At 35.0% G+C, this 27508-nt stretch overlaps 2 protein-coding genes across 4 annotated transcripts; one reads left to right on the forward strand and one right to left on the reverse strand.

The window, feature by feature from the left end:
• Window positions 1-209: 209 nt before the first annotated feature.
• Window positions 210-7048, forward strand: LOC755623. Of its 2 annotated transcripts, none has more exons than XM_011677418.2 (5): window positions 210-368; window positions 1854-2111; window positions 2616-2930; window positions 5616-5763; window positions 6319-7048. In XM_011677418.2, exons 1-5 carry the CDS (start codon window positions 343-345, stop codon window positions 6427-6429), a joined length of 858 nt encoding a protein of 285 aa, XP_011675720.1. In that variant the 5' UTR covers window positions 210-342; the 3' UTR covers window positions 6430-7048. The 2 variants fall into 2 exon arrangements, with proteins under 2 accessions (XP_011675720.1, XP_001190912.1); XM_001190912.4 differs by having other exon boundaries at window positions 211-368; window positions 1851-2111.
• A 4673-nt stretch (window positions 7049-11721) lies between these two features.
• Window positions 11722-26268, reverse strand: LOC576782 (mannose-1-phosphate guanyltransferase alpha-A). Of its 2 annotated transcripts, XM_777054.5 has the most exons (12): window positions 26096-26268; window positions 23337-23434; window positions 22775-22878; window positions 22240-22432; window positions 21303-21362; window positions 20645-20775; window positions 19983-20111; window positions 19306-19453; window positions 18713-18805; window positions 17646-17817; window positions 14975-15085; window positions 11789-11898 (listed from the first exon to the last, which is right to left on the reverse strand). In XM_777054.5, exons 1-11 carry the CDS (start codon window positions 26133-26135, stop codon window positions 14985-14987), a joined length of 1269 nt encoding a protein of 422 aa, XP_782147.2. In that variant the 5' UTR covers window positions 26136-26268; the 3' UTR covers window positions 11789-11898; window positions 14975-14984. The 2 variants fall into 2 exon arrangements, with proteins under 2 accessions (XP_003724563.1, XP_782147.2); XM_003724515.3 differs by lacking the exon at window positions 14975-15085 and having other exon boundaries at window positions 11722-11898; window positions 26096-26267.
• Between the last annotated feature and the right edge of the window lie 1240 nt (window positions 26269-27508).

Here is a 27508-nt window from a genome sequence, read left to right on the forward strand (position 1 = left end):
TTATCTAGATGCCGTCGCTTGTTTGATGAGAGTGAAAATAATTACTAGCTCAAGCTGAAGCGATGAATGACACCAAGGTTGTACTCATAACAAAGAACCTCTCAAGTTTCAAAAGACTTAATAATCAATGAAAAGTTTTTGGTTGAGTGTCTGTTCGTCTCAAAACTTTACAGAGGTGTGCCGTTAGTCGCGATCTTATTTGCATTATTGATCGGGTCACGTGGTTACCATTGACAACTAGTATGGCGTCGAGATTGTGACCGCAACGAATTAAATTCTATTTCTGTTCTTGTATTTTGTTTGACATTTAGGAATAAAACATGTGAATTTTCATCTGGAGATATGCAGCCATATTTACCAGGAGGAAGGTGAGTAAAAGATAACAGTTTTTGTAATGTTTTGCGTCTACCAAATTTATTTCACTTGCTTGGCCTCGGCCCGGTACCTGTTCCTCTCTTGTGCCCCGTCGCTGGCCGTATAGGACGGCCCAAGTTCGGTTGTCCCCCGCTTCGGCGCGCAGCGACTTTTTGAAGTTCATCAATCCAATATTCCAGGGCATCTCCTTTGTCGTTGTTGTTTGTTTTTGATCAAAGCTGCAACAACAACAAAACGGTCTGAGCCATGACCATGGCATGGCAGAGATTGACAAGTTTAATCCAGGGCCAGATTATCTGATGAATTTTTTTATTTAACTTTAATGTAACTCAGTTAGACCCTAACTTGTTAAGTCAAGATCTGAATTCTAAAGTCTGAGCCACTGACTTCTGAGGGGTAATTATTAGTGACTGATATTGATAATTGATAGGTTGGTTATGATCATCACCTAGGGCTTGGTGTCAATATGAAATAAGATGTTGATCATGATCAACATCACCAATCATTATTAGATCTAGATCTAGACCGAATTTTCCGTCTCTTTCGTTCGTTAGCCTCTTATTGGGGTAGGGTCGGCTCTCTCTTTAGAGACGGAAGCCGTTTATACACATGTCCTTGCTAACGCCACGGCCAGTCCTGGTCGTAGCGTTTTGCCCCCAAAATCCCCCAAAATGTCATTTTACCTCGAGCATGTTATATTGTAAATTAGGCCTAGGTTATAATAAATCAGTTCCACTTACCAACTTGACTGAAATAATCAGTTTAATAGTCCCTTTTTAGGAAATTATGGGTCTAAATCGAAATCCATTTTGAAAATCTTTTTCAACATGGATTCCGATTTTGACCCATAATTTCCTAAAAAGGGACTATCAAACTGATTATTTCAGTCAAGTTGGTAAGTGGAACTGATTTATTATAGCCTAGACCCTAGGCCTAATTTACAATATAACATGCTCGAGGTAAAATGACATTTTGGGGGATTTTGGGGGCAAAACGCTACGACCAGGACTGGCCGTGGCGTTAGCAAGGACATGTGTATAAACGGCTTCCGTCTCTAAAGAGAGAGCCGGCCGACCCTACCCCAATAAGAGGCTAACGAACGAAAGAGACGGAAAATTCGGTCTAATCTAGATCTAGATCTATATCTAGTTATTTGGTACATCATGTACATGTATCTGCTCGGTATCTGTTTGCCTGTGTGAAAACTGAAAAATGATGTCCACCGGTATTAAACAAATTATAAAATGTGTAGCCCTACATGTAGAAGTATAATTAGATGTCTAGCAATACTAGTCTATTCTGTATTCACCCATTCCTGCAAGCGATGAATCTTGCAAACTACCTGGCTTCAGAGTTATGTTATGATCTTCAAGAAGAAAACCTGTCACTCAAGCTGCTATCCAAATGCATGCATTAGAAAAAAAAGAAGAAAAAAAATTCTACACTTTAATCCCTTTTTGCATATTTTCCCCCAGAAGTGATGATCCACTAGAACTCTCCTTCCCCCACATCAAGCTTGCCTCTCCCGAAGATGAGCTCCTCAACAAGTCCCTCCTAGACTCTCTCACCCCGGCCTCTCCAAGTTCCAGTGCTCCTTACCGCCTTCCCAAGCTCAGCTGCACAGGGTCTGTCTCGTCGACATGCACGTCAGGTAGCGATCGCTCAGAGGGCGCTCTTCGCAATGGCCAGTCGCTTGACGGCCTTAGCCCTCGCAGTCAACAAAGCAAGAAATCCAAGTAAGTGCTTGCAAAAGTGTGAGAACAAGACCAAACAAGACCAACTACAGGGTGTAAGACCAACTCTTAAATTTAAAAATGTATATTCTTTCTAATGAAAGTAACATAATTTCTTCTTCATCTGGTAATTTTCAAAGTGCTACATGTATGTATTAGATGTACAATGTACATGTACATGTAGCCTATCAAAAAGATGAACTAAAGATTACAAGTTGTGTGAGGAAGACAAGTGTATTTTTTTTTTAGTGGGACAAGGGCATTAGATGCCTCTAAAGTTTGTTTTTTTACTGTTTTTTTCAAAAAAAAATGTTTTAAAGCATTCAAAAGTGAGAAATATATTAAGCCCAAAGAGGGAGTGTAAAAAAAAAAGTTAATACAAAAAAAAGTTTCTGACCGACCGACCCATGTTTTAGACCCTAAAGGGCATTACAACTTTCTTTTTTTAGGCCTAATTGCTGCTCTTCTTGTTCTTAAATACTTAAATTTTTATATTGTTATTTACAGTCATTCCAAGGTGTTGGGGATGAGTACCCGTTCTAGCAGCCGTCTTCCCATCCCTCCCTACACCATAGCACAACTCCGGCGGGCCCAGAACATCTACGTGCCCTCCTTCAAGAAGGCCCAGTTTGCCCCTCTCATCTCCAGCCCAGCACGGAGAGTGGACACACCGGAGGAGAGTAAGGAAGAGAAGACGGTGATAGTGGAGGATAGGACGAGAGTAGATGATAGAACGAGAGTGGAAGATAGGACGAGAGGAGACGAGGAGATACATGTCAGGGTGCAGCCAGCAAACACGAGAGCAAGTACTCGCTATTCACAGTAAGTACCAGTTATGGGTGTGAAGAGTGAAAAGGATAGTTCTGATTTATGTCTTCTGATTTGATAATAAAATGTATCTGTGTATATTATGATTTTTTTTAAATTAAAAAAAAACACTAAAATAAGAAAGACAATGAACCTAACAGGAAAATAGAAGCAAAGCTGCCCTTGTGCCGCAATATATTTAAGTATACAATGTACACTGTACGTACAGTTACATCATAGTTTTTCACATTTCACGTTTAGGAAGTCATTCTATGGATAAACTTTTATTATCAAGGGGTATTTAGATTGAAAGAACTGGTATGTTCATTTGTTTTTCCATTGATTGGAGCATTTTGAAAAGGGTTAAAATACAAACAAAATTGCACAAACTGTATGTAAGATGATCTCAAGTGCTGACTAAAAGTTCAGGTTCTAACTTAAATTGAACCAAGCTAAATTTAAGCTAGAAGAAAGTCCTCTTTGTTGAAAATGTTGGCAAAATTGCCAAATCAAAAAACAAACAAACAGAAGGGGCATATGAAAGGACTGTTGTAGAATGTGAGCTGGTAAAGCTTTAACCCTATTGAGAGAAGCATTTAAAACAGGAAGGAGGGGAATTGTATTTGTAATATTACTGACATCAATGTACAATGCAAAGGATTGATATAGTTTCTTACTTTATGTTTACTAAATAAACACTGATATACATGTAGATCTGCAAATAATTTTGAATGTACACCAGAGAAATTCCTCTCATTTCCCTAGTCCCTACATTTATGTACAACATTTTACATACATGTATATATTCATGGACTCAATATTGTTTACATGTATGTGCAAGAAACTCCTTTTCAGCAGTTGCCAAGTGTTATTCTTGTAAAGCCCTTTCAAGAATGCATTTATTTGTTCCCCCCATTTTAACTGCCAGAGGCGAGGAGAAACCAAATCGCCTTTCAGATCTTTAATAGGGTATTTCTACAGTTAAAACAGTGAGTTTCACAGCGAGTCTTATTGTGGCATGTAGCTTTTCTCTTTCACAGTCGAAAAATCAATACAGAATAAAATAATATTGATTTATCCCTCCGGGTAAAGTGTTCCCTCAGGCTAGACTTAATGCACAATAGAAATCTTGTTATGTGAGAAAGTTATCAGAGAGATGACTACCTTACAAAGCTAATAATAGAGTCAAATCTTGAAAGTAGAGTGTTCGTTCTAAAAGTTCATGGGATAAACAACAACAAAAAAGTTGAATTAAATGTAATAGTTGTGGAGTTTAACAAAAAAGAAGTAAAAAAATTGATTCCTACATGATATAATGTTAGTACAAAATCAAACAAATGAACATGCATAACATACAATTGACATTTGTGAGCTGTTCATAGACTTTTACATCAACCAAAACAATTTTGTGTGTGCAAGTTTTGGATAATGCACTATTCATCTACGGGTTGTTGAAAGACATGCACTTTGCTTTTAATAAAACCATTGAATTTCAGTGTCTAAAATGACACTAATGTTTTTGTTTATATAAAACTGACTTTTAAGGCTTCTTTTTTGTGGATAGAGGAAGGGTTGAGGGTGAATTCTATTAAAGTATATCAGTCATTTACAAACCATGAAAGGGTAATTATTTATTTCCAAAAATTATACAGAGGTATGGTAAAAAAAGATTCATAAAAAGCTGTTGTAAGTGACTTTGTATGTTTCACAAAAATGGAATGTGGACAAAAAAAGTAGAGAATGATCCTGAACGCTGGAGTCTTGGTTGCAATACTGTGGTAACCTAAATGTATTTACGTCCACTATACAATGTATTAGAACAGAAGGACACGGGTGTGATAGCACATATCTTTTTGTTTGTCGTGTCAAAGGGATTTACACTTTTGTTCAGCTTGATTTGTTTTGCTGTCTTCAAAACCGTTCTTAAATTGGAAATCATTTGTATTTTCTTTTAAAATGATTAAACAGTGTGATCACTTAAATCAACCATCTTGAGTGCCTCACAAGAAGTTTATTTGATTGAATGAAAGTTTCAGTCACTGCAATGTTTACCCATCAGATGTACAAACAAAGTTAGAGTACTGTTTAGTCTTTATTGTGAGGTTCTGTGTGTCTGCTAAAAGCACCATAGCTTGCTTGTAGTTGTGATTGAGATTTTGCTGCAAACACAATTATAGTATTCTATGAAACACCTGCAATATTCCCAAAATGAGAAATACAGTTACATGTTGGTATGTTTTGTGTGTTTTTTAATCAACCCTTCTATTATGTTGGTGACAATTACAATGCTCTGGTATGAAACTGAATACCGGTAGACATGAAATTATTCACCAAAATATTTCCAGTCTCTTAAATATTTTTCCATACATGTATGTAGTTTACTTATTGCCAAACTGAATATTTGTGGGAGTCTTTTAGATTTCCCTTTTATTAGATATCTTTCTACACAAGAGACCATATTGTTATCATTTTAACATTTTTTTTAATTTGTGTACTTGTGTTTTGTTAAGCACTCTTTTTTGATAACTAAAGTACGGTACATTAGAAACAGTAAGGTGAAATATCATTTTTTTTTTAAATTTAAGTAAGAAAGGAGAAGAAATATTCTGATGCAGAATAATGCAACCCGATTCAGCATTATTTTATTTTTGAGATTTTTAAATCCGTTTTCCCCCTGTTCTCCCCCCTCTCCCATATCAGCGTAAGTAGGACTACGTATGGACCCCGGAGTGCAGCTGTATCTATGACTATCCCCATGGCAACAGGGAGTGATTACTCCCACCCTCAACCCGACCAAAATCCTGAATGGAGACTGTCACCGTATAGACATAAAAACTACGACAATCAGGTAAATTTACTAGTCATTTTGTAGTACGCTTTGATACAGTTTGAATAGTACACTGTACTGCAGTACTTGTAGTTGTACACATAAGAATCTTGTAAAAACCACCGTGGTAATGTTAATTGATTCTAAAGTTGTTTTGAAAAAAAATGTTTCCTTTCACAAGATTTAGCTGTCAGAATTACTGATTAGACTACTCAGTAAACTTCTTTCACTTTTTTGGGGTTGAGCCAAGGAATCATTCTTGGGGTATTGATTTACATGTAAGTCTAAAGAAAGAGTGTTGGACTGTACATTTGCAAAACAAAAAGGAAAAACCCAAAACCTGAAGGGGTTGGCTGGAACTGCTCAGAATTACCCCATTGAATGAAGTTAAAAATTATACTCTTTGAGCAGTGAATAAATAACTTTTTTGTTGTTGCTCCAATACATATTCTTTGGCTGCCTTTGCAGGAGCATTTTGGCTTTTGATGCTCTTTCTTGTTTTGTTTTGTTAGATGTCTTTAAATTTGTTGATATTAATCTTGTGAACCTTTCTTATTTTTCCCCTGTCAATTTCAGGCTGTGACTTCTAGCTCTGGGCCCTACTCCCGCAAGTTTGTCATTCACTGTTCAGCGCCTAAGTCCTGGCTCCATATGAAGCTGAGACGCTCAAAGACGACACTGACGTGATGAACAGAAACAGAACTAACGCAATGCAATAAAGGATTATGAAATATCTGAAATTAGGATTATGATTTGATTGATAGAAGGATAATGTATATGCAAAGGTTAAACAATACCACAAGTACCACATGTACAAACCCAAAAGAGAACAGCTTTACTGTTAATAAATGTAGACCTGGGCCCTGTTTCATGAAACTTGTTATCAATAACAAGTTATGATAATTGTTATAAGCTACTGAAATCCTTGCTTTTGATTGGCTGTGAGCAGATTTATCATAGATCTGTAGCAGTTGTTATTGATAACAAGCTTTATGAATCGGGGCCCTGATGTTAGATTAGATGAAAAGACTTAGACTAAGTCCTAATATGTTACTTTGTTGTCCATATTTCAGACCAAACTTAAACCCAGCATAGATCTGGTTTATGAAATATTCAATAGAAATTAAGGAGTCATACATGTAATTGCTGATAATAACACTACAGATTTTCAAAAACCCTTTGAATGTACATGATATACTTTTGACTTAGTATGGATATGGATGCCCATCGTTGCCTAGGTAAAACAGGGTGTATATATTTTTTCTTTTTTTTTAATCCTTTTTTTTTAAAAGAAAGTGTTTGCCAATGATTTGTGCCATAATTTGTCCTACATATTATAGGAATACAAATATTAAGGAAAATCATATACTTTCTTTCACTCTTGCTCTTATTGTCAATGTTCACGCTTCAAAGGACGACCATAAACCTAGTAGGGGTGTGGGCTGCTGACACACATTTCAGTATTATGATCTTACAGATTTATTTTAGGGTAAATACTATAACTTATTAAAAACTTCAGGACAGTACCTATTATTGTGCTCAATCCAGATTTATTGGACTGCATAGTTTGTTGGCAGTGTTTGTACTTGCCAGTACTATTTCAACTGTCAAAAGCCAACGCATGTTTGACAAGACAGCTTTTAGTTTACTAGTAATGTAATACATGTATTATAGTAGCAACACAAATGGACTGTGAGACACATGTATGTCAGAGGTTAAAGCAAAGACAGAACACAATATTATGTACCTTTCTACAACCTTTACATTATTCATATTTGTGAATGGGATGTTTTGGATTCAATTTCTGGAGTCTTATGCAAATTTGGGGGAAGATTGGTTCACATGAAAATCTATTAAACGATAAAATATGTAAACTGTTTGATAATGCCATATGATACATGTAAGTGACTTGCAAAGCATTTTATTGGTCTGATATTTTTCTCAGATGTATGTAGTTCATAAATATGATCTATGTATAGGTGTATATATTAATTTTTGTTTTGTTTTGTGTTCTTGTTACAAGTGATTTGTGACCCTGATATTACCAGATCAGAAAGGAAAATTGTATAGTGTAGAATATGTGTTCAGAACATTTTTGAAATACTGTAGGTTATACTTCATAATATTTAAGAAACCTTGTGACATACCGTACTTAAAAGTTGTTTAGAAAACAGTTGAAATTATAATTATACACCTTTTATGATTATTGAAGATATTTATACTTCAACAGGATAAAAAGTATTCTTGCCAAAGTATGCCATAACTTTTTAGTCTTTTTTTGAAAAGCATTGTCCTTTCCAATATTTCACACAATGCACTCTTGGTACATTTGGTAAAGATAGCACTCTGGGTGATTAATAATCATACTGCACTAATTCGGATGAAATCCTCACTTTTTCTTTAAATATTTTCTTTCATTACTTTGTACATTAGTTGTTGTTTTGGGGATATTTTTGTAATGAACAAAGTACATGCTTGTACATATGTATTTTTTATAATGTTTGTGATCTTGAGTTAAATATCTGCATTCTTTTTTGATGACCATTGAGGAAAAAACCCTAATTACATTGTCATTTTGCAGCTTTGTTTTCTATTATGTTTATCTGATATTCAAAGTTTCAATGTAACAACTACCGGTATAAGCTACTTGTAGGTAATGGTTCCAATTCTATTAGATTTAAAACCCTATGCAGGGTTTAAGCTAGGTTTAAAGTTGACTTTGACAAATTGAGTTGGAACGAATATTTCCACTTCTTTCACTGAATTGATAGAAAACAGGTCAAAGTGCTTGTTTTAGTGAGGTTCCACTGTAAAACATGAATAATAATGAAATATGCCCACTCGATGCCCTTTACAAGTCATTCCCTCGGTTTTTCCTGAAATAAACTGTAGTTATTTCCTCTTTCATGAATCAGCACTGCACAACACACTGTTTAAAAGCTGCAGGTGACAATCATTGTTTCTTTTTATCTCTACTTTTAAAAACATGTTTTGTGGTGGTTAATTTATTGTTTTGAAATAGGGTTTAGACTGAGTTTATGAAGTGCATGCACAATGTAAAAAGAAAAAGTAACTATGATAACGTGTAATGTATATATTGTATCATACACTGAATTTTACAAATACATTTTTATATAAAAGGAATACAAGATGTGATGTTTTTTAATGTTTTGTAGCGTGTGTTGATATTAAAGATAAAGACCAGTATTGGAAACGCCCCAATTTCAAAAAATGAAATGGAAGCTCTCATTACCAATCATGTGGAAGAATACGTTTTGACTAATACATGATGATAAAAAATTTGCCGGGAAACCGCCTACTAATTCATATATTTGGTAAATTTGTTTCTCTCATGGACTGTGAGAGATATAGGGTAGTCCCATATACATCTTTCTGTGTATAGTGCTTGTAACTTTACGAAGAATGGGCCAAATTTTTTATCATTTTGATGATTCCAGAACCTTGCAGATGCTAGATGCTCGATGATCAACATTTTCTGATCTATTCCACAACGTTTCTTTCACAATGCAATCGCATGACCATAACTGGTCTTTACCTTTAATGATAACTTCAAATCCTGTTTTTTTTCTTCTCCATTTTCTTGACCTTATATACTCTCTCAGTTAATCTAACATCTTCCATAAGGTGTTTATATTTTATATCCATGTCTATTCCTATATATCTACATGTAAATTTAAGAAGTTCAGTATATTCAACTTGAAATAGTTGTGCTGAATTAGAAGAGACTTCATAAAAACTTATTCTATGCAAACATTCTATTCCATTCTAAATTTTACAGAACCACCCCCCCCCCATTATTAACAGCTAGATTGTGATGAACCCTTTGCAGATAGTGAATTTCACTATATGCAAGACAAATATAATTTCAGTATATCATCCTCTGCCTGACATAGTTCCAGATTTATCAGTTAAAAGTTTCCCATTCTCTATTTTTATTCTCTTTTCTTTCAACTCGTCTTCAAATAAACTGCAAATTTCCTACACATGTAGCAAAAGAAGTACATGTATCTCTAGCTCTTGAACTATCACTCTCTTTCTCTCCTGCTCCCCTTCACCTTTCTCTCTCCCTCTTCACCTCTCTCTCTCCTGCTCCCCCTTCACCTTTCTCTCTCTCTCTCTCTCTCTCTCTTGCTCCCCCTTCACCATTCTCTCTCCCTTTCTCCTGCCCCCTTCACCTTTCTCTATCTCTCTCTCTCCTGCTCCCCTTTCACCTTTCTCTTTCTCTCTCTTGCTCCCCCTTCTCTCTCTCTCTCTCTCTCTCTCTCTCTCTTGCTCCCCCTTCACCATTCTCTCTCTCTCCTGCTCCCCTTTCACCTTTCTCTTTCTCTCTCTCTCTCTTGCTCCCCCTTCTCTCTCTCTCTCTCTCTCTCCTGCTCCCCTTTCACCATTCTCTCTCCCCCTCTCTCTCTCTCTCTCTCCTGCTCCCCTTCACCTGTCTCTTTTAAGTTACACATGTACATGACTTCATTCTGGATCAACTTTCCTTCCTCACACAGAACCTCAATTTGAGGAGGATATTTCCTAATTCTGAAAGCAAGTGCTGCAATTTTCGGGCTTAATTCTTCAATATCTTACTCTTTTAAAAAGAGAAATAAGAATCGAGATGTTTAAACATGTATTTACATGAAATACATTTGTTAATGGGGAAAGTACTTTATATTCATACTTGGTATTAAAACAAGAAATATCATAATTATAAAGTTGATTCTTTATTACCGAATTTTACAAGTAGCACATGTATAAACAACTTCATACATTTCATCTAATAAATACAAAATAGTTCAGCCTTAATTCAGACTAATAAAATTATTCTTGACATCATACTGTAAAATCTTATTCACATGTCTCGTTCTCAAATTTACACGATCAAAAATTATTCCTGGCGAAAGTGAAGAAAAAAAATATTTCCTCAACATCCGCATAAATCAAAATCAAATCATTTGTAATCGTCCTGTAAGCAGATTTCAGAATTCTGAAACCCTTAAATTAAAAAGCTTTTTCACTTGTATTGCAAGCCTTGCTTCAAAAGCACTTTCACTTTATACCAACACACATTTACTGTAGGAATTAACACAAAAGTAATCCACAATTATTCTCTTTACATGCAATTACAGATTAGTAAAATATAATATTCCAATAAAAAAAATTACCATTGGACTTTCAAGTGTCACAAAATTTCTGTTGATGATAAATAGGGTAATTAGTGCTACTTGCTATCTGTCTACAACTATTATTAAACAGATTAAATAAATTGATCACTAGAAGTTACGTGCAAATTTTTGAAAACATCAATATATTAATTCCGAGGATCTGAAACAAGAAAAAAAATATTTGATTATGTTGGTACAAAAGGCTCATTTTAATTGGAGAAAGCAGAGAAAAGATTTTAAATTCAAATGTTATCCTTCAAAACTTCTTCTTCTTTCATTGTTGGTTCTCGCTATGATCAATCAGCAATTGATGACTGTTGACACAAGATGAAACTTGAAGTGTACCAGTCAACTTGAAAAAAGTCAACATAAAGAACACATTCCCTGGCTTTCAGTACATTAAGGAGAATGAAGAAAATAAGGGATAACATAAACAAGAACAACGTGGGTTCCATGTGCACTCTATTCCTTGCGAGAGTGTACACCTGCGTTAACTTGTCCACTCAAAAGTTATTTTACTGTTTACTGCAGTATCTCTTTCTGAAAGTACAGTATAGCGATGTAGAACACCACATAGATTAACACATGTTTTGGTGAATGGTACACTTTTAGTGGGTTCTCTTTACAATATGCAATAAGATAGTCTTGTATGATTGGGAGCGGCTAAAATTCTCTGGTTTGTGACTTATCATATTGATTAGTTGTTTTGAAGCAGCAGGGAAAGTGTTGATGAAGAATCAAACAAGAGTCTATCCTAAAAAGGCCTTCTGGTGTACATAGATTATAACCACTGTACGCCACACCTCCGTCTTACAAAGCTTCCAACATGAAAAGCAATGTATGGGTACATGTATTAAGTTCTCAGAGAAACATGTACGTGCAACCTAGAGCAATATCTGGTTCTTGAAGCTGGAGGAGATCTGTTTATCCGGCAGCAAAATGGCGTTCAGCACCATCACTTCTGGAGGAATGCTCACATTGGTACCTAAAACAGAAAATAGATTTAATAAATTAAGTTACTGAAGCTATTCCAAATTTGGTATAAGATATAATAATAATAATAATAATAATAAAAACGAAACTTAAAAAGCGCTTTCTATCAAAGTCTCTAAGCGCTATAACAAACAAAATACAATGATAAACAATTACATTATTATTATTATTATTATTTTTTTTTTAATGTACAATTAAATTCTATAAGCACGGTATGTTCTTTTGATACATTTGTTAAGTGCACAGAGATGGCAACATATTATGTGCAAGATAAGCCTGATATTATTTAAAGTATTTAATTGCTTTTTGGAGATTTAAATGACTGGGACAGGCTTTCCGGACAATTGGAACACAAACCGTGTGTAAAAGTAAAATGCATTTCAATAAGCTCCTGGTTTCTAGAGTACTACATGTGTTTAACTTTTGAAAATACATGTTGAAAAAAAATATGTCCAAAATTTGATGGGAAGAAAAATTGTAGTTGTGGCAAAAAGTATGTAGGAATCAAGAGGAAATTTATTCTATAGTTATGTTATCTTTAATTTCAGGATAATTTGTACTGTATCTTTTAAACAGTATTCTATTATTCCAATAGAAAAGAAATATTGTGTTTTTTACCCAGAATACAAATGTTGATCTTCTTTTAAAATATGTTGAACAGTTTCTTTTACTAACATGGTAGTAAAAATGTATAAAAACAAGTCACTTTTGTGAAATAATACATTCAATGAACTACAAATACATGAACCAGAGCAATACAGAACACAGGGAAAAACATGACTGCATGCAACATTTTCAGATTTTGAACATTTTCAGAGTTTGAAAGTTTTCACACTGAGGTACATGTCCATTTCTTTTCCCTGAAAGTGGCAGACTGAAATTCACTGGTATAATCTCTGCCACAATTTGTTTCAGTTTCTGTTTAAGCTGAAAATTTAGGTGGCGTGAATGTAATTGTACTGAAATATACATGGTTTAGGGTAATTAGGCTACACATGTATAAATCGTGCTGAAATGTACATGTGTCCGGTAGGCAGTTGTGCTGAAATGTACATGGTTTAAGGTAGGCTAATTGTGCTGAAATACATGTATACACATGGTGTTGGGTAGAGCTTATTGTTTTGAAATACACATGGCTTTAATAGGGAGAAGCTGATGGTATATTGGATTATACAGGTTAACATGAAAATGCAGAGGAAAAAAAAAATTGATTTCAGATCTGGTAAATGTTTAAACTTAGTATGTGGTGTGTTACTACAGAGTGAGTGCAGACGAGTGGAGTGAGTAGAGTGGAATAAAACACAAGTTGTCAAATGATGTGCATGAAATATTCACACAAAAAAATATATGGTTACAACATGTAAGCATTGAGAGCTGAAGGCATTCACTATCAAACGAAATAAAAAAGGGTTTACATATGAAAATGCTGTGATCAAGACCCTATTCTGGAGGAAATTTCTAAGATGCACAAAACATTCAGAATCTTGCTAATAATAGGACGCTTTAGGGTCTTGGAAATCTGAAAAAAGGTGGATTGTAGAAATGATAACTAAAAACATGTAAAATTTATGGCTGTATTGATATCAAACACAAACATGGCCAGATTGGTAGTAATATTGTACCCCTGATCCATATGTAAAGGCACCCTTTTATAAAAGTGGCAATACAATTAACATGCAAAATTCCCATATAAACATATTGTATACCTGGTACATGTACATGTATTTTGAAGCTTAGCTCTTCCTTCCACTGAATAAAACTAACAAATTGCTACAAAATTGATTGACTGATTATTGTAAAATTTGTCAATAAATTGCCATCCCCTTTCTCATCTGATGTACATACTTATTAACTTTTATTGGAAGAAAAAAATAACATCTGTAAAATAATGAAAAACAGGAAAAGAAAAACTCAGTAAATAAATATCCCTATAAACCAAAAATAAAGTTTGTCGAAAAATCAAATGTGTAAAATAATTGTTAAAACGAGGCAAAATATCAAATTATTTAAACACAAAATCTAAATGAATCTATGCAAGGATATACAGAGGTTATTTTCTCTTGATAGCAAGTGCTATTTTCCTCAGCAGCTTGGTTATCATGCATGACATCTCTTTTTGTTTTCTAATCTAAAAAGCAACAAAACAAGCACAGAAATGTGCACTTAACTCTTCCATTAAGCACAGAATAGTACTCGTCTTCATAGCATGCATTCTCATTATGCCACACAATATGCAAGCAATAAAATTAGAAGGGAAAAAAAGAACAAAATTGAAAAAAAGACAGAATAATAACCAGCAAAATATAGGAACTGTGAGCATTTTAGATTCCATGAGCTCGGATTAAAAAAGAAAATACATTTGTTCTTTGGAAAATCAAAACAGTTCTTGTTTTTACACTGCATGCCTACCTAATAGTATTTATCTGTATCCCAGGATGCTAGTTGTACCTTCTATAGTTACTCTTTCAAAAAGATTGAATCAGGATAGCTGTTAGGATTGCTTGTAGTATTTATATATTTCTTGTGTGTGTTATATGTGTTCATTGTATGATTTTTAAAAAAAGCTATTGCATTTTAATATTTTAGTTTTAAGCAGGGGATGATCCCCAATTGACCTCTATGGTTTTTGATCAAACCCCCTCTGCAGGTTCATCTTTTGTTTTAATGCTTTTATATTTGATTGTAATTTATATTGTCTTATTATGAATTGGTGAAAATAAATGAAATCGAAAATTGAATTTCTACACAATCAACAGATTTAAATGTTGAATACTTAATTAAATAATGTTAATGATAATGATAGCAATAATTAAAACAACAACAATACTACTAATATTACTTCTACTACTTCTAATAATAATAATAAACTAACATAATGAAGAAAATATAACTGAACACATGAATAAATAAACAAAAAAATAAATACATCATATAACTAGGAAAAATATTTAAAATATCAAACAAAAAACAAGGGGATGCACTAATCTAATAATCAACAACAATACTCATAAATACAATAATCATCATAATCAATTATAAAGTAAGGATGCGGTGCTACGACAGCATACCTAATAGATGCTAGAGGAGGATCTGGTTTTTTATGCTGTATCCCAGCTCTTTATGAGGCAGGACGATGGAGTTCAGGATGATGACCTCCGGAGGGATCACCACCTTGCCACCTAGAGATAGCGGTAGTAAGGCAGGGTTAGAAGAGACGTGCGCCCCAGTGGGGTCACTTCATATTGACCTTTGTGTATACATTATAGAAATTTGGCAAAAAGGGATAATTTCAGGGACGTTGGTGAACGCTTCAATGTTTTCACAGATTTGAAAGAAAAAGGGACAAACAAGTTATTTTGAAAGAGCAATAATTTATTGAAAGTGTTTTTTTTTTTTTACCTGACTGCTAAGAAAGCATAAATGCTTATTGGTAAGCAACCAGAGGACCGACGGCTTTAGGTCATCTCTGATATCTTCACACTGTTTGCAAGCATACATATGGATGCGAGTATGTAACTGTTTTTGCGAAAAATAGGGTACTTTTTGGTGAATGTGTACCTGACAAGCCAAAATAGGGTTATATTTAGAGCCCATTTTGCATTGGATGCTTGGTTTTATGAAGAAAAAAAAGGGGTAAAATGTTGTGGAAAATGATCTTGAAAGTAAGCCAAAAAGGGGGGAAGGGGTCATTTTATACTCGACTGATGATAATGTGATGCATCTTTTGCATAAATATGAAGTGACACCACCAGGGATGTGTGTCAGACAAAAAGAGAAAGAGAGAGAGACACACACACACACATACATTATTTGTGCTCCAGGTTCTACGACACACAAGCTCTAGCAACAATTGCTCTGTAATATAAGCCCAGGGCAATCGTGGCCAGAGGACAAGTCGCCAGAGTGGCCATCTTATACATTGTCACACAACATTTAGTAGTAAGACAGAAATGGAAAGAACAGGACTTCAGAAAAGGTGATTTTGGATCAGCTATCATGATTGATTGTCGAAAAAATGTTGGTATCATCATTACATATAAATGACTAAAATTGTAGTGAAATATTCTGGACTTTCAGTTTATGCATATGTGAACCAAAATAAAACTGAACTTTTGACTATACATGTATTTATACCATTTAACAATTTCCTTCTGAATTTGGTAAATCAGTTCAATTTAGTGGTTATTAATTAGGAAAAAGTAAAAAAAAAAAATATACTGGATATGTTTCAGCAATGAACACAAATTAAGTTTACCCTGGTTGGATAACTCATTAATTTTTTTTTAAAAAACACTATCACCTACATTTACTATTATCATAATGACTGAATACCATACCGGTACACTGTACTGTTCTGTATATCAGACATGAACATATATTAACATGATTTCTAAGTCGATCAATTCATATCTAACATTTCTGGGAAAGGTATAATATGTACAGGTTGTAGTGTATGATTCGTCACTCATAGATTAACAAACAAATGTTTATAAATGAAAGAGGGTTGATCGAAAAAATGACTGCTGATGAAGAAAATTTGTTATCTAATGTACTCTGTACACATTAGTATAAAAATGGATTAATATAAAAAATACTACTTGTACTTTGTTAAGCATATTGATTATGAAGAAAATACTTGAATGAAGTCAAGTGTGAAATTCCATATCATATTCATTTCACAAATTGCTACCTACAGTAAGTAAATCATCAAAATAGAAAGAGAGATTAGATTGAAGTGATTATGTTAACTGTGAAGTTTACAAAAAAGAGATATTAATTGAATAAAAAAAGTATGGAAAATTAAATGCAAACCTTAAAAACTCAAATTACATCACACAGAGAAAGAGATTATTGTAAATATATGTGTGCATCCACACATCGAGTTATCTGATCACAAGAAAAAATTCCTATTAGGCAAAAAGCAAATGAAATCCAATGACTAAGCTCATATGATAATAAATAAGCCCAGCTTATATGAAATGTACGCTTATATGCAAATGGGGATCTTTTACCAGGACAGAGATAAGCATTATAAAAAATCCCAAATGAAACTTCATGAAAAAAAACGGGGAAAAGCGCAGGGTAAAATGAGCCAATATTTTTTCATAAATGTAAGATGTAGTAATGAAACGCATTAACCCTCTTGAATTTATTTTCACTTTCAGTTTGCATGCATTTAAATAAATGTGAATTTAAATGAAATATAGAAATGTAATGTTTGCAATTGCTATTAACCTTTTGATGTCCTTGTTTTCACTTTGCATGTATTTACAATGGAATTTTCATGAAATATAGTGATGTAATGACTGCTGATATTAATCCTTTTATTTTTAGCTTCATTCATTTACGATGGAATTTTTCATAATTTCATTTCATGCAATGTTTGCAAATAATATTAACCCAATGATGCTTTTTATAATTTCAACTTGGCATGCACTTAAAATTGAATGGAGCCTCAATACCCCAGCATTAAAGCGATACTGAACTAATGAACTTTATGCCCTAGCGTACTGCTTATTGCACAGCATCATCTTGCCAACAGCGCGTAACCCAATACCTAATTCCGCTTTGCAGATAGAGGACTCGATACGAGAACTAAGGGCGTAGCTACATGTAGGGAAGCAGCAAGGAATGGGACCATACTGTCACAGCTGACCTGAGATAGCGCTACAGGGGATTTACTTGTGCAGTATGGCTTTAAGGCATTAATATTCTAAAATGATTGAAGGTGTATCTTACCCAAGATGGTAATTGACGGGTTCAGTTTGCCATCCCCGTTGAAGAGCGTCCCGCTGTCCATCTTGGCGTGGTCCAAGTTGGGGTTGGGGTCATTTGGCGTACCCTCGACCCTTGACCATGCCCCTACCATGCTGTTCCAACCAATGATACTATGTAGAATGCAGCAGTGATCCTATAGGTATAACAGGTACATTAATATAAAGGAATATAAAGGCTAGTCCAAGTTGGGGTTGGGGTCATCGGGCGTACCCTCGACCCTTGACCACGCCCCTACCATGCTGTTCCATCCAATGATATTATGAAGAATGCAGCAGTGATCCTATAGGTATAACAGGTACAGTAATATAAAGGACTGGGTATGTACAGTTGACCAAATTATTCATACCCTTACCAAGTCTTGTCATTTTTAAGGAAGGTGGAAAATTGATTTTTTCCTGATTTGTTTCTTGAGGATGTGACTTATTAAAGCTTACATCTAAAGGTATTTAATAAAATTTTTTTTAGTTAAAACAGAGTTGCCAATTTTTGTTTGATTACTTGCAACTTCAAAGTATCATAACTTTCTTAATCTTTATCGAAATTTGCTCAAACTTTCACTGACCTGTTTCTCTTATTTTTTTGCATCTATTGATACCAACTCACTATCTGGGTAGATTTCCCCTTTAAGGTAGGTGGAAAATTAACCTATTAACTCATATGCTGCCATGGACTGTACCAAACTTAATTTTTTTTTAATTCAATGTGCTCCTGACCAGTCACGTAGCCAGAGTTCGATGTTTGGGGGGGCACTTACATGTAATCGATCGAGGTAAAAAAAAGGGGTCTAAAAAAAATCAACCGATCTTGGAAATTTTAGGGGGGGCACGTGCCCCCCCATGGCTATGCGCCTGCTCCTGACTCACCCAGAGTCATCTATCCACAGAGTTTGGTCAACCCTGTTCCGAGTTGGTCACAATATGGCTACTACTGCTTTGTTGGGCAAGCACAAAACAAAAGAATATACGCCATGTTGTGACTCAGTGAAACCTAGTCGGCCAAACTCTCCTAATCAATGGCACAGGACTCACCTGTAGTGTAGCGCCCTCTAAGACAATGGATTCCCTGACCCTGACTCCAGCTCCGATCGTTACGTTGGCTGCTATCGTCACATTTGGACCAAGCTAAAATAAAACCATTTATGATACAACTTACAAGAATGATCTATCATTATGAATACCAGAACATTTGGGTTTTAAAAAAGAAGAGGAAGAAAAGAAATGATTGAGTGGAGCTTTTGCATCATGAAGTACCAGTATCTAGTATCCTGACTACAAATACAGTTAGACCTGCTTTAGTGACCACCTGTCTCCAAAGACCACATTTTTTGTTTCCCTTGTAAATGGTTTCTCATTGAAACATGTACTAAAGGAACCTGTCTACAAAGACTACTTTTTGTGTTTCTCTTGAGTGGTCACTATAGACAGGTTTGACTGTAGCTGTATAGTGCCCTATAACAGAAAGCAACACAAGGTGATGATATCATCTAGTGATTTATAATTTTTGAAACGAAATAAGGGATAAAATAAATGTATTATATAGGACACATTTTACAGGATTGCCTAAATGCAGGGGTGAAAATGGATAAGGAAGGGGGAAAAATAAAAAAGATCTTTTATGTTACCGTAGCTGTAGGATCTACAGTAGCAGTAGGATGAATGTAGACATCCCCTCTTATCGATGGTCCCGTTTCTGATTTAGGATCTGATAATCGGTCGGGATGAGTTTCATGGTACAGACTGAGATATAGCCTGTTGGCAAAGATTGCTGACCTATGAAATAGAAGATAACCTAGTTAAATACCAGATACTTTGTTTTATAATATATCTGATGATTGCACTATTGCCATTACGTACATGTGAGCAGTAAAAAAAGAAAATAGTTTTTTTCCTTTTATTTCCTCATGTTTTTTTTAAAAGACATTATAAGTCTAATTTCAAAAAGAATTAATAATGATTAAAAAATTAATTTTTTTTTTAAATATCAATTTGTGATAATCACTAACCAATTGAACAGAAGGGGTTCACTAGTTTAGAACAATGACAATTATGATTCATGTCATATCTGCTCATCAAATACTTGCTTTCAAAAGAATGATTATGTTTCTTGTTGCATGCTATCAATTTTCAAGGCCTACAAGACCTCATTAGGTAGCCAATATCATGAAGAATGATTTGATTGGTATTCATCAAATACCTAAAAACCAGAAAATGTACACCAAATGCTATTATGACATCATACCGTGGGATCCAATTTAAACAAAAATTCTTCTACAAGCAGGACGATTGTTGTACAACTTACCCTGCAGATTTGATTTGGCTCCAGAAATTATTTGTCTTGAAAGTGAAGAGTTTCCCCGTGCTAGCTAGAGGTGCCAAGATGTCCTGTTCAAGGCGTATTGTGTCTTTGGAGGGGAATAAGGGGTCTCCACTGAAAATGCATGGGGAAGAATTTCAAAGACTTTAGTTGAAACAGCTCTAATAAACAATGACAGATGAATGGTAAACTAATACAAAATCACATTTAATGAGAAACAGAAAGAACCAACCAGAATAACGGGAAGAGTCAATAATGATTAAAAAATATTGAATATTTTTAAGCACATGCAAGGTGTTCATGGTGCTCCTATATTACTCGGGCTCTAGCTAAGGTGTGGATTTCATTGCACACAACATTCAATAAATTTAATACAAATTACACATGAAAAATTAGAAATAGAAATGACCTTGACACCATTTAAAAGACTACAGTGAACTACCTACTTTGTAGTGGAGGCATAAAAATACCGCAACAATAACATCACGGAAGAAATAACAAAAAAATTACACTACTTTTTTTGCTCTTTCTCCTGAGAAGGAGGAAGAAAGATAACATCACAATAACCAAAGAGCCTATTCAAAGATGTTGCCATCAGCAAGCTGAGGTAGAGTGTAATGTATGTACATGAAACTAAATGAACTTACTTGAGCACTTCATCCTGGTTTTGCTGGAAGGCTTTCCCAATGTGCTGAAAGATCTCTGGTGGAAAGACGTAGAGTCCACAATTGATCACCGTACTGACAAAGGTTTGGGGCTTCTCTACATAGTGCATGACCTTGAAGAAGAAAAAAAATAATCAAAATATTGGTACATGTATTATGATTTATGATATCCATATTTCACAAAGTTAAGGACCATAAACAGCATTTTTTCTATCAGTAAAGCAACATTTAGAACCTCGCTACAAATTTCATAGAGCAAATATCAACCAAATTTTTACTCCAACTCAGATTCAAATGGGCCCGATCATCAACATTACTAGTTGTATATCATAAGAAGTGTTGTACTATTACACATGAAAATCTGTATAAAACATATGATTATGAATCAAGAAGAATGAAGGGAAAACTTGATTCGATATTGGGGCCAAAAAGATGTTAACTTGGAATTAAATTTCGCGCACTTGTAGGTGCATGTGGGTGAGCTGAATAGCTTATTTACTAGATGCCTTTTTCACGGTGTATTCAAACTTGCAAAACCCCTTGACAGAAGAAATATATGGAACATCAAATATATAGAGCAACATATACTTTGGTGACTTGTCCCTTTCAAGATCTCTAACCAAAGATGAAATTCACTGACCTCATGTGTGTTCTCATTCTCCACTAAGCACCCATATGAAAGACTCTGGTCCCTGGTTGCCTACAAAGGAAAAGAAAAAAATGTACATGTAAATTCAAAATAGAAAAATTTTCACCTTTGCTATTAAAGATAAACTTGAGTTCTGGAATATATAAACAATTAAATTCTCACAGAATTCAACAAAATTTACACTGATTGTTCAAGATTACAAATAAATGACACATGCAAAACAATTTTGGTAGAAAATGTATAACGGCTGAGTAATGAAATGTTGCTTGACCTCACAAAGGATTATCAGATTTTTGTGAACAAAGTCTCAAGAGCTGCGCGATACTTGAAAGGAAAAAGTCACTCAAAGGCAAGTTGAAATGTGCAGCGGTTGCACAGCAGACATGGATTCTGTACAGTCAGAATAAGGTTGATAAGGGGTCTGTGATTGCAGACTAGCAATCACTTGACCCCGGAGCTGAGCCTCAACTAGTTTGGCAAGCATGTTGGCAAAAGGGTACAAAAAGGGATCCCTTTTAGAAAATTCTTGCCAAACTGAGGATCCCTATGCACTGATGGTCTACAGGCAAAGAGAGAACAATGTACACTATAAATACAACATGTATGTGGCTGGTAGAGCAAAGGTGGACATTCACAAGGTATAGTTCAATATAATTTTGTTAACCAATAAATGACAGGGATTTTAAAAGTTCAATTAGCAAATTAGCAACACTTATATAATTCTTCATAAGCTATATCTTTGCATCCAAAATATATGCTGCTATAATGAAAAAACATGACTGAAAATATATGAATGGAAATGGAATTATCCCAGCAGGACTCCACATTATAGGGTGTCCAGATTTTAGGGTTGTAAGCATAAGCCCATTTAGAATTGTGAAAATTTGGAGGCCTGCTTAATAATGCCCAGCCTTGGTATCAAGCCTACCTCTGTTGACAGCATGGTGTAGTGGTCATCTTGCGACACCTTCTCGTGGAAGTCCCAGAGCTCGGCCAGAGGGAACTTGCAGCACACGTCCCCATTGAAGACCAGGAACCCCTTGGGTTGGCCACTCAGGATCTGGTCCCTGAAGTGGTACAGTCCTCCAGCGGTTCCTAAAGCTGTGTATTCCTGTAGGTACCTGGTTTAATGGAAGGGTAATCTGAATGTTGTGTCATGGTTTCATTACAGGCACACCCAACTAATCAACTATTTTGAAGTTGAATTCCCTCTGAGCTGTTATGATGAATATGTTCACAGCATCACAGGGTAATTTTCTTTTCTTCTCAAGATTTAATCTTTTCTGAGCTATTGCCATGGAGATGCTATTGTACATATTTTTAGTGACCTAATGTTGAATCAGAAGTCTCTGAGCCATCGTGAAGAATGTGCTAAGGTTACTGTTTTTATTTACCTAATGGTGAACATAATTCTTCTGAAGCCACTGTGAAGAATAGATGGTTAAGTAAGTATTTCTATTTACCTTATGTTGAACTTGAATTCTCTCTGAGCTGATGTGATGAATCTGTTGAGAGAGTCACTGGGTTGGTAGGTCCCAATCAACAAAACATCTTGGATATCTGGCAGCTACAAAGGACATCAAAGGAATGTAAACAAGGAAAATAGAATATGCCAATAAGTTACAATATACAGGACTAAATATCATAAAAAAATAACTCAAAGATTGCATTTAGAAGTCACTTGTATTTTGACATTATTAGAATTAAGAGTGATCACAAGTATTAACATATATTTTACTCTAAAATTTGCTATTTAGACTGGATGAGATACAATCTAAGAATTGTTCTGTTTTCATTCATTACATTATTACATAAAGCCCCCCACCCCTACCTCCAACCACAGAGGATGCTATAAACTTTAAAATATTGCTTGTGCCTTCCCTTTGCCTACCTTTAAATTTTTTCATTCATCACTTATACATTAAATTGATATTTTTGTGTGGTTATCCCTGTATTATGGTCCTGCACATTCTTCAATCAACACTACCTTCAGAGTTCAGAATGAAGGATAATAGCTCATTATACCTTGCTACATGCTTCAATATGATGATAGATGATGGGGAAGCCAGCTACTGGAAACAAAGGTTTCGGAAGCTCCAGGGAGAGTGGCCGAAAACGAGTACCTGCAATTTAAAGCAATCAATTATCAAATAAGATTCATGACTGTGATAAGTGGTGGTTATTTTACCTGGCTGCTAAGAAAGCATAAATGCTTGTTAGTAGGCAATCAGGTTGTATTCAAATTGACAAACACTGCTATTTTAGACAAGTCTGGAGTGTCCACTCCTAAATATCCACTTAAGACATTCAATAATGAACTTTGTTTGGGCTAAATATAAGTAGCTCCTCTAATCAGAAACAAATTCAGACACATTAACTGTGAAGGTATTTCTTGAAGGGGATGGTGAGTAGTCATTTAAGTTGGTTTTAAAAGAAGAAGGAAAATTAGAGAAACAGGTCAGTGAAAGTTTGAGCAAAATCTGAGTAAAAATAAGAATGTATGCCATTAAGGAATTTGAAAGTTGTCATTGGTGAAATGCAAATGGGATTGATGATAGATTTCTGATTTAAATCCTCAAAATACTACCAACATCGATGAGTTGAATTGTTTGTTTTCTACTGCTAGTAATTAGATCTAGGTGTCTTCATTTCTCCACTAAAAGTAAAGTGCCAATTCTGAGTGAATTCTGGTGAGTTTTGTCCAGTGAACGTAATGAGAATCAACAGAATTCAGAAGGTGTCTTTAAGTTTGTTTTTCTACTACACACAGCATATAGTTATGCTGCTATGAGTGCAAGGAGGTGGGCAGGAAAAGGATGTTCACACAAACCTTGGCAAAATAATTCAACAAAACAATACAAAAGTTAAACAGCAAAAATAAATCTTGTGGAAAAGAATATCTTCGTCAGTTTGTGTTGCTGTTACTGTTGGTTCTACATATAGAGTAAAGGAGCCGGTTTTCGGCCACTTAAGACAAAATCCTATTTTTTGGACCCTTTACTTCCTATTTATTATCATTTTTTGTTCAAATCATGAAGCAAATATTATTATTATTTAAACAAAACAAGAATCCCAGAAAAAAATCACGAATTGCCATGACAATATTCATTTCAATTTTCACTGTTTCGGAGTCAGTTTTTGGCATAGCGTACCAGTTTTTCGGCCGCATGTACAAAGTCAATAGGAAGCGCACGCACGTGCCGTGCGTTTCCACGCTGATCTATAGCACTAGCGGGCGGAGCAGATATCCCACGCCGGAGCTCCCCGGAGATCGCCAGGCCGAAAACTAGTACTGCGGTGATCGGATATTGGAATCTGAATTAGACAGAGATATTGTGTGTGCGTTGCGGTGTGCGGCTGCATTGATTTAATACATGCGATGAGATACTTTTGAGCTTGCGACTAGCACAAAATCGGGCTCTAAATCTGAAAAATACTTGAAATAAAGCTCATTTTATGGTACCCATATTTCTTACAGACACGCGTAAGATACTCGATTTTTCAGATTCGGGTAGCGGGACCGCCGATTGCATCGCTAAAATGTGATATTTTAGGATATATTTTTCATTGCAAATGTGGTTCTTCAGTGACACTGGCATGGTAGGGTATGTGTGGGATTAGACAGCAATAACCATCTGATTTGGGTCATTTCTTTAATAAAACTGACATTTGTTGTCATTCCCCAATACAGATGGCAACCCAGAGATCTCGTACCATGGGGGTAGCTATAGCCAACAATGGCAGCTTTTTGTGTCAAAACATTTTCTCCCCGATTTTCTTTATTTAGATCTAATTTTCTGATTTCTAAATCAGATGTAAATTAGGTCGGTATGTCATTTGTCCTAATTACAGTTATCAAAATTTGATAACTTAATATTAAATGTATAATTTACGGACTTACTTATATGAATTATCCAATTTGTATTTCCGAACTGTGAAACGGTACGTTCATGCATTCGAAATATTACCCGGCGGCCGATATATTTCCGGGTCCACCTACCAAAACATAGCCAAATGGCCAATCAGAGCACTCGTTTCGTGGGAGTTCGTTGGTCAAGCTGGGCCGACTCGTACGTAGCTACGGTAGCTATTGGACGTTCGAAAAGAAAAAATGAATATTCATCAACTAAAACCAAGACGGATAATGTTGACGACGAGACTTTCTCGGATTAATCATTAATTTAGGATCTAAATGAGCAAGCTATCGTAAGTCAAATAAGCTATATATATGTTATTTTTAATTTGTGTTGTAATTCCAGCAGTTATGAGGATGTAAAGAGTGAAAATCTCGTTGCATATCTCATTCATCGCGGTCCGGTCGAACCGAACCATTTGTTCCGTACAGTGCCTCACAGAAAGAGGTCCCCAGACTTCAGTCTCTGTAATCGGAGGTCTAGTGGAGCCAGACGTAGTCTCAGTGGAACAACCGACGATTAGAGAGACTGAAGTTTTCGGTCTAGTGTGGGATATGTGTTATGCTATTATGCGATGTATTTTAGAGGGATTTTACCTTGCATCCAACCAATCGGCCGAAAACTGGAGCTGGCCGATTACCGGCTCCTTTACTCTAGGCTAGCCAAGAAAGGGAAACAAATCAAGAAAAATATTGATTGGAAAACTGCACTTATTGGGCATTTAGGTGATGTGATTATTCAGACTCAGCTCGAACATCAGACAGAAAAACGGTTTATTTGAAATTAAACAATCACACAACAGCAAGAGGAGCATGTGGGACCGGACAAAATATCACCACAATTACCTATCTAACTAACTTAATATATTACCTTTCTGAGGTCCTCCAATTAGTATTACGGCTTTCAACATCCTGGAACTCTTCTTTCTCCTCGATCAAAGAAAGAAAAATGTCTTAGTATTGAATTATATTGAGAGTTGACTCTTGTCGTTTTTGGCCTTTTTGTGTGTTGACGTGGATTTTCGTATGAAGGAAGCGATTGATTTTGCATGCATAGAAGAGAATAGCGTACGGTGTTGACAAACAGACAGATTACAATCAGACATATAATCAGCGCTTTTACAATGAAGTGCACACTTTTCAGCTAGATGCCACCGTGACATTAGCAACCTACCAATAGAGGCCAATATTTCATGGCTCCATTCAAATAACATGCATACCAATATATACGTATCTAAATTATTTAGATACGTATATATTGGTATGCATGTTATTTGATGATTGCAAATGATCGGCTTTATGAAAGCTTCAAAAAACAAAAAACAGAATTGAAATCGGTCAATGCGTTGTGATTTTATACCATTTTTTTTAAATCGCAAAATTACCGAAAAACCTGCCAGAAATGGTCAAATTGGCAAAATGACAAAATTCGACAAAGTTGACAATTTAATTCATCACTTTCTCGGACACAAATAATAAATTAAATTATCAGACACTAAAATATCATCTTTGTGGTAAAAAATACAAAAAAGAAAATTCATATATCTATTACCGTTTTGAAAACAGAAGCCAATAAAATAAGTAATTTTTACCATTTTTGCGAATCTGCAGATATGAAAAAGTTGTGAAAATAACTAAGTCCGCCTAATTAATATGCGCATATGTAATTAAATCAAAACCGAACATGAAACATCAGTGAAACCTATATATCAGACAGGTATGGAAATATATTTTATTTGAAGAAAAAAAATCATGAATATTCATCAAATATGCAAATTAGATCATTTCAGCCAATTATATATATATATATATAGGAAAGTCAAACTGTTCATTTTGTTGGAATGTTTTAAATCATATATTTATAGATCACATTTACACCAAATAATTCCAAATATTTTTGCAATGCCAATAAAATATGGCGATGGAAATTAGTTGGATCACCGTCACAGCTATTTCCTTATGTGTTTCACAAATTATTCAGAAAACCGATCAAATGATAAGAATTTGCAGACTTTCAGCTACATCACAGTATATATATTTTTTTTTAAATGTCAGATTTAAGGATTTATGACGATTTTCCGAGAAGCCATTCAACAGGCCATAATATTTCACAGGGACTGAATTTTTAGAGTGAACAAAAGTTTAGTGACCCCAGTACAGTTGTGGCCACCTTGATTGTAAACAACAAATTGATTTAATGAGTGAAACACATGAGGATATTGCATTTTTTGTAGGAGAGTTTTATACATCAGTTGAGGTGCATTTTCACCACGCAGAATAGCAG

This window comes from Strongylocentrotus purpuratus, unplaced genomic scaffold (assembly GCF_000002235.5).
Source record: "Strongylocentrotus purpuratus isolate Spur 01 unplaced genomic scaffold, Spur_5.0 spur5_scaffold_7, whole genome shotgun sequence".
NCBI lineage: Eukaryota > Metazoa > Echinodermata > Echinoidea > Camarodonta > Strongylocentrotidae > Strongylocentrotus > Strongylocentrotus purpuratus.